Source organism: Camellia sinensis, chromosome 7 (assembly GCF_055761805.1).
Source record: "Camellia sinensis isolate YWXY chromosome 7, ASM5576180v1, whole genome shotgun sequence".
Taxonomy (NCBI): domain Eukaryota; kingdom Viridiplantae; phylum Streptophyta; class Magnoliopsida; order Ericales; family Theaceae; genus Camellia; species Camellia sinensis.
In genome coordinates, this window is record NC_138967.1 from 23,600,083 (window position 1) to 23,608,826 (window position 8,744).

Sequence of the window (8,744 nt, forward strand, 5' to 3'; positions counted from 1 at the left end):
TTTGGGACACTTAATCTCACAATTAAGCCCACATGCCTATTACATCATGAGTTAGGACTTATGAGAGTATCCACCTCCACCACCACCCATTCATCTTTCCAAAATCTCACCTTCAAAATCTATCCACCCTCGAAACCTTGAAAGCATTTTGGCGGCAAAATTCTGGCGACAACGATGGTAACCATTTGATTAAATACATTTGTTCGGCAATGATAATGAGTGAATTTTTTTTTAGCAACCACAATTCCATGAGACGAAAGGAGTACAACAATAAAAACTTAGAAAATATTCATAGTTTTGATGGTGTTCTTAACTCAGAGAAGATTGGCCTTATAAATGTAAGTTTCTTGAAAAAAATTACAAAAATAATAAAAACTGTTCATTATTTTTTTGGAACTGAACTCCCGAACATATGGTTGAAATTCGGAAATATAGGCCTGAACATTATTTATTTATTCGGGAATAGATAACCGGACATTTCTTATTTGTTCTGGAACAGATAACCAAAGCAGCAATAGAAGCAAACAAACAAAGGAGGTCGGACCACACTTGGGTGGTCAATCGGTGGGTGAAATCCTACTCAATTTTGCTTACACAGAGAGCATACAAATACAGTGAGGCCATGGATGAATCATATAAAACCAACCAAAGAAGTATGAAAAAGGATTCTGTTGTGTGTGTGAAAAGAGATAAAAGAAAAAAAAATCAAATAGATTGACAGATCTCATAATGAAGTAGGGAAAAAACTTCTTAATCACCACAAATTTTTTTCATTGGTTTTGGGAAGTTCCACCCTTATGAATTTTGTTAGGATTTTGAAAGAAATGCTTTTTGGGGTGTAGGGCATGTGGGGCGTGCATTTGAATGGGTGAAATATTTTATAAGGATAATTTTTGTATTATTTGGGAGGAGAAAATAAATTTTTGGGGTTTTACAATTTATAGCTCCAAAGAAATTAGGGGTCCAAAATAGTTTAATTACTTTCTTACTTGTTCATTATAAAAAATAAAATAAAAATTCTCAAAATGATTTACATTCGTGAACGGATGTGAGTTCTTTCACGGGGATGTAGTTTCTATGAGAATCTTATTTGATTTAGAAGGTAATTAGAAATTATATTTCATTCTAAAACAACATAATGAAAATAAAATTTGAATAATGAAAATAAATTGTTTGTCACAAAATTTATTTGAGCTGATTTCTGAGAGTTCATGGCAACTATTTGGTACAAAATTCAAAAATTAGACTTACTTTTTAAACTTAATGGTGAGATAGTGTATTAAAATATTTAAAACAACACTATTTCTCTCATATCTTCTCTACTTATCAATCAATTATAGTACTTAACATTATTGGGTCTAAAAAATAAGTTTGTATATAATTTTCTTAACTTTTAAATAAGTTTAAAAAATTAATTATTTAAAAATTAAGAGAAAAGTGCTTTTAATTTTTAATTTTTAACTTATAATAAATAATACCTCAAATTAATCGGTAAATACCGAGTTATCCCAAAAAAAAAAATTACATCAAGCATACTCATTGCGAAAACTTTAAATTGTTTGAATCATTTAAATAACTAAAACTCAACTTAAAAAAATGAAAATGAAAATTAAAGTGAAAAAACAAAACCACTTCCAAATATATTCATACAAGAAAAATGCTTGGGAGCACTAATTAGTGCTCCCACTAATTAGGTGGCAGTGGGTCCCGTCATTAATGATGTGATGTTTTGGTTTTGAAGTTGTATTTTTTTTTTTTTTACTTTTTTAATACATTAGTGCTATTAGTAGTAATATTTTTAATAGAATGAATCATTGTTGATTCATACAAGAATGATAACTGTCACTTTCAAAAAAATGATTTTCACTGTCAAATACACGAAAGAACTGTACTTTCCTATTTGTTTATTAATAGTAAGATATCAAAGATACTTTTTAAAACAATTCAATGATTAAGACTTGAGAATCCAGACCTCTCATCAAAATCACCCATTTCTTTACCTATTCTATATTTTTTCCGCTCTACTTATTTCCAAAATAGTCATCGGGAGTTTAGAAATTAGTTATTTTAATTTTTTTTAATAAAATCACGTGTAAAAAAAATAGATAATGATATGACAATTTATAATAATTTTTAACTTTTTAGTTATTTTCTTTGCTCGATTACATAAAAGATTAAACTAGGGAATTAGATTTCCTAGACATAATTTATTTATTTATTTTAAAATAATGTGCAGTTTCAAATCAACTATTATATAGTAAGCTCTATACTTAAAAATGAATTTAAACTGCATATTATATAGTATTGCTCCAAATGGATTAGGATCATCTGCTATGATCTCTCTGTAATAATTTTATTGAGATAATTCAACGGTCTACGTTCAAAGTTAAAATAAAACAATATTGTTTCAATATGTGTATATGTTAAAAAATACATGGCATTTTGATGATATTTTACTTCCATTTAAATTTATATTATTGAATTATGTATTTTATTAATGTATCTTATTGTAACAAAAATAATGATAGAAAAATCCTTACTCGCTTTGTAGAGAGTGTGTTGTTGTCTCTGTTTGTTTCACATCTCTGTACATGTAGAATTTTCCTTGCACAAATTCAAAATAGTTGTTATGAAAACAACTTGAATTGAATACTCGAAAATGCTGTATAAAAATCCTATGGTAGGGCAATTCTATATTCATTGTTCAATAGAGTGATCAAAGAAAGCTTAACCAACAAGGAGGGCAGATTGATTGTTATTCTTTTTGGACCACAAGGCCACTAGTTCCCCTAATCATGCTATCCCCATTTTTTTCTTTCTTAATTAATAGCCTCTTATTTCAAAAGTTTGAAACAAAATTAATTAATTATTTAATAATTTCGGAGTACTATGTAGTATTGTTTAAATGGTACTCTCAATCAATGACGTAACAAAATACTTTATGAGTTAGATAATGATGACTTATCTTTATTCAACAGTGTTAGATTCACATAAATAAATCACATTGTGTGTTGTGTGACTAAGATTTATTTCAAGTGTGGGTACGCCAAACCAAAAATAAATTTCATCCTTACGATGCATTTTCTGTACACTTTTCTATGTTTTATTTTGGTACACATAGCATCATTAATCTGTATTAAGTAGTTGAAAGATGCATACACTCATCTATTGTTTTTGCAGTTTATCATTTGTCGGGAGTACTGTGCAGTAAATGTCACATTGTATCTCTGTTATCAGAATCTTACGATTCGCGATTCGATTCACGATTCGATTCATAATTTTTGCAAAATCGATACGAATCTATAGGTGAATCTCTCTGTTATCAAAATCTTACGATTCACGATTCGATTCGCGATTCGATTCGAATTTTTTGCAAAATCGATACGAATCTATAGGTGAATCTATTTTGGAAGTAAATCTCTAATGAATCGCACGATTTCACAATCGATTCACAATTCAATTCACTTTTTACGATTCATTTAATTTTTTAAATTATTGTGTCTGATATATTTTCAACTATTTCTTTCTCCATATTTTTAGTGAAAATGACATAATACAACTTCTAATAGTGTTTAATACCAAAATAATCAACATATATACATAATTTGTTATTATTTTAGTGATCATGAAGTTTTCAATAAAATCCAATCAGATTCAGTCAGACCCAACATATTTTTAACATTTCTTCTCATTTTTTTCCCCTTTGAAAAATCATACTATATCTTCTAAAGATGTTTAAGATTAAAGTTACACTATGAATTATTTATTGCTATTTTATTAAATTGAATATAATTGAATATTACATATGTGAGGTCAGTTATATCTTTGAAAATGTTTTAGGCTTTACAATAAAATATTCTAAATAATTTTTTCTTATTATTTGTTCACTGTTACTTAGAAAAGTATGTATGCTTATTGTCCAAATATCAATATCGTTGTTAATTATTGTTATTTTAGAAATTGATAATTTGTTTATTTGGTTATTATTTTTATTAAGAATGGTTGATAAGAAATATCTAAAAAGAAAAAAAGTATGATGGTGATCTTACATAAGAATTTTGTTAACTTTTTACCTATTAAAATACGTGATTATCATTCAAAATAACATTTTTATTGATTTAAGTCTAAATATTTCATATTCACAAGATATATTTAACATCTAAATGTGTAAATATATATTTTTAAGTAATTTTTAAAAAGTGACCGAATCTTTACGATTCACGATTCGATTCGATTCACGATTCGGTACAAGGTCATTTCGATTCACGATACGAATCTCGATTTGACAACTATGCATTGTATTATCAGAATACTTAATAATTTTCCTATAAAGTTAGGGGTATTTTAGTAAATTTACTCAATTAAATAATGACAATTGGCATGTCCTTGATCCAAGAAGAACAACATACAATGGATGCCCACGTGTCAACACGCTACCCCTTGGAACCTGATAGAACAATGCAGCTATTGTTGTTATATATGCACATGAAAACTATATACACTGCTCCCCTCTGTTACATTATTGCGCGCTCTCTCTCTCTCTCTGTCTCTCTCTCTCTCTGGTTGTTAACATAGAAGTAGTAGAAGGAAGAAGAAGCTCAAAAAAAGAAGGAATAGCCGGGGTTTCTATGGAAGTTGGCCGGAAAATGTCCAACTTGCTCGGAGAAGAGCGAGATGGGTATAGCTTGAATCTCAAGGAGACTGAGCTCTGCCTTGGCTTGCCTGGTGGAGGCGGAGGAGCTGAGGCGGAGATGGTGAAGATCACTGGAAAGAGAGGCTTCTCCGAGACTGTTGATCTGAAACTCAACCTTATTCAACCTAATAATCAATCAGTTGTGGATCTGAAGGAGAAGATGAAGAACAGTCCACCAAAGGAGAAGATGAACCTCCTTCCCCCCTGCACTAAGGATCCGGCTAAGCCACCCGCCAAGTAAGTCTTTTCAAGCATCCTTTCCTATTCTCATGCTTCCGCCACTACAATAAATGTACGCAGTCTTATCCCAACGTGTAGATAGATTGTTTCCATGATTTAAGTCAGTGACGCCCAAATTATACTAAACCAACCTTATGAGAAAGGTTTTAAATGATAGTGTAAAACTCTGTTAAGATACATATTGATATGTGCTGTATAGTGATATCGACTGATGTTAGATAGTATCAGTTAATATCTCAACTATCAACCAATATATTGCCCGATCTCTAACAATATTGGTTGATATATGGATCAAAAATTTAAAATTTTGATATTACGAGTTGATCTGATACGTAATAACCAATATTTAAAACCTGACAGCGAGGGTTACCCTAATGGCAGAATTTATAGCAGAGGATTTTTTAGGGTTAAATGAATTAATAGATACATATGAACACTAACATAATTTCCTTTGGTGTTTAGGGCACAGGTGGTGGGTTGGCCGCCAGTTAGGTCATTCCGGAAGAACATAATGTCTCAGAAGAGCACCACCGAGGAGGTAGAGAAGACTAGCAGGAGCAGTGGTGGCGGTGTAGCATTTGTGAAGGTTTCCATGGATGGCGCACCTTACCTTCGTAAGGTGGATCTGAAGATGTACAAGAGCTACCAAGAACTTTCTGATGCCTTGGCCAAGATGTTTAGTTCCTTCACCATGGGTATGTATATATAATTTTATAAACAATAATTGCATGCATGTAACTCATGAAGAAGATTGAGAGTCGTAATCAAGGTTTTAAGTAACTGTTGTGGTCGATATAATGGTAACTGTAGTGATGGTGCAGTTTCAAGAGTCTTAAAATTTTATTTTTTTATGCCTGATAGTATGTATGATCATGTCTTTTGTTTAGCAGCTAGAGATCTAGAGCCATTTTTATGATATAGTTTTTAATTTTCTAAGAAAACTATTCATATCCAGTTCTATCATGAAAGTAATTCCATTTTGAGTTAACAGAAAAACAGAACAGCATATTCTTTTCTTCCATTATTTTGGTAGCATAGTAATATAAGAAGAATAATATTACTACATGGCACAAGAAAAAGTGGATCTTAGAATCATCATGGTGATGCTACAGCCTAGCTAGCTTGTGAGTGTTTGTGTCCCATTTGATGGTAAGAGAAAAGACTATATGCAGCAACAAAAAGTAGGCCAAAATTGTCAAAAAAAAAAATAAATTAAATGATGCAGATTTAAATTTAATGTATTATGAGTTACACTCAGAATGAATCTAGTCTAGAAATTTCATCTCGTGGCTAATTTTTCAATCACTTTTTTATTTTTATTTATTTATTTTTTTGATTCCGTAGCATTATTGAGTAATAATTTCATTAATGTAGGTAACTATGGGGCCCAAGGAATGATAGATTTCATGAATGAGAGCAAGTTGATGAATCTGTTGCACAGCTCCGAGTATGTGCCCACCTATGAAGATAAGGATGGAGACTGGATGCTCGTGGGGGATGTCCCATGGAAGTAAGTTTTTCAATTTTTTTTTCCCTAAAAAAGCCCTAAAACATGTAACCATATGGATAATATATATATATATATATAGGGAGTACCAAGTACAGATCTACACAAAGCCATTGATGTCAGATTCTTGATGAATCACAGAACACCTTTTGCACATTAACACTAGGGAAAATGTTATTTATGATTAAATTTTACTCTAAAAATTACTTCAAAAGCATGGTGTATGGTGTAAGTTAAAGTTCATGAGATGTGACAATGATTGTGGTCTATAGATATAATTTTTTGGATATTTTATTTTGTGTAATTTTTCTAAGTATGTAGTGTTATTGTAAAATTAATCTCTTGTGCAGGTAACACAAAGGAATACTTTTACAATTTTGCAAGATACCCACAAATATTATTAAATTCTTTTATGCAGTTCGAAATGTGTGAACAATATTTATTTTAGATATGACCTGCAATTTATTAATTTTAAATTCATATCATATACTCTACTTTTGGGTAAAATTTTAATTAATTTTGTTTAGGTAACTAAGAATTATTGATATACTCTTATGGCTGACAATGTGAAATGTCACAGCAATGGTCCAGATTATAATAAAAATCCGAAGTGAATTTCATGCCAAAACTTAAAAATAAAATAAAATAAAATTTGTTGCATGAAAAAAAGTTAATGATCCATGTTTTATTAACTTCATACAGGATGTTTGTTGATTCATGCAAACGTCTTCGCGTAATGAAAGGATCTGAAGCAATTGGACTTGGTAAGCACTACTTTCGTATGTCAAAATTTCTAGTATACTTTTGTATCAAATATTTATGTGCAATCTTTTATTATTCAAGCTAAAAAGTTGATCAACTATGTCAAAACATTGAGGATTAATACTTTGGGTTGTATTTGGATCACGAATTTATATAATTTTTTTTTCTTTCTTTTTCTCTGTACAATTTTTTTTTTTCTTTTTTTTTTTTTACAGATTCAAGATCCAAATAGAATCTTAAATTTTAATCCATTTTTGTTGCAAAAGTAACATATATTCATTTTAATTATAAATACATAAAACAATGCATAATTTGTTTAACAAAATTATTACAATTTAACTAATAAGGTAAACCTTATTAGTTCATAAATTTTGTACTGAATATTCAACCAGACAGTAACATTTTTTTAAATAATATATTATTTTAAGTTTGAATGATAAAACCTAAATATGTCACATCATTATATATAAAAAATTTATGTACAGTTTTTATGTTTAAGTACCATTACTCTCTTTAAGTAATGTTTTAATTAATTAAATTGTTTTTAATTTTATTTATTTATTTATTTATTTTTTTGTTTTCAACATTCAGCACCAAGAGCCATGGAGAAATGCAAGAGCAGGTGCTGAACAGTACCACAATTGCCTGCTCTTCCTGAATGTAACACACTTGCACAAGGTGGATCAAGCAAGGTGATGTTTGGATGTGTCTGCAATAATATTTTGATTTCATAGTATATAATATAATATAATATCATATAATATATATCTGAAAGATCTGAACATTTGTAATCGACAAGAAGCAATAGGACATGTCTGGCTTGTTTATTAATTATGTCCTGTTAATTTTTTTTTTTTTTTTTTGTAATGTTGTCTTTGCTGGCACAGTTGTTGGTGTGTGTGTGTGTTTTTTTTATTCCAATTTTAATGCAATTTTTTTTTTCTTCCACAAGATTCATCAAATCATGTATTCCTTTTGTTTATTCATTAATCTATTAAATATTATCATTATTTTCTGGGTGAGAAAGCTAATCAATGAAATCAATGAACCCAAGTGAGGGAGGGAACAAGACCATGTGCATGTTGATGAGGCATATGTTCATAGTCATTAATTTACGTTTATCACTTGTTTATTAATTTTTGATAATCAAATATTTACATGATTAGTGATGTAGATTCCTTATTGAATCGCAATAAATGGGGTTGGAGCTACAATGTGCCATGGTGGGTAGGAGCACATGCATGTGTTGCCTTTGTGTGTACATATATTTTAAAATTATTTTTATGGGATCACTAACATTTGATAGGTTAACGGTATTTGAAGTTTCCATTCTAAGAATGTCAAATAAATTCTATGGACTTTCTTCTTCTCCCTCACGAACATTTGGTGTCATTGTGCCTCTGTTTGGGAAGATGGGTTGTGTTGAGTTTAGGGTTATTTTAGTTACAAAAAAAATAAAATAGATTTTTTAATCTAATAAGACAAAATATCATATCCAATCCATAATCATTATATTCTTTCCCTCACAAAAAGTCAAAAAAA

The 8,744-nt window shown here is 29.8% G+C and overlaps 1 protein-coding gene across 1 annotated transcript; it reads left to right on the forward strand.

The window, feature by feature from the left end:
• Window positions 1–4,487: 4,487 nt before the first annotated feature.
• Window positions 4,488–8,153, forward strand: LOC114277121 (auxin-responsive protein IAA14). The gene is made up of 5 exons (XM_028218964.2): window positions 4,488–4,930; window positions 5,396–5,628; window positions 6,308–6,443; window positions 7,143–7,204; window positions 7,794–8,153. Exons 1-5 carry the CDS (start codon window positions 4,629–4,631, stop codon window positions 7,829–7,831), a joined length of 771 nt encoding a protein of 256 aa, XP_028074765.2. The 5' UTR covers window positions 4,488–4,628; the 3' UTR covers window positions 7,832–8,153.
• Window positions 8,154–8,744: the final 591 nt, after the last annotated feature.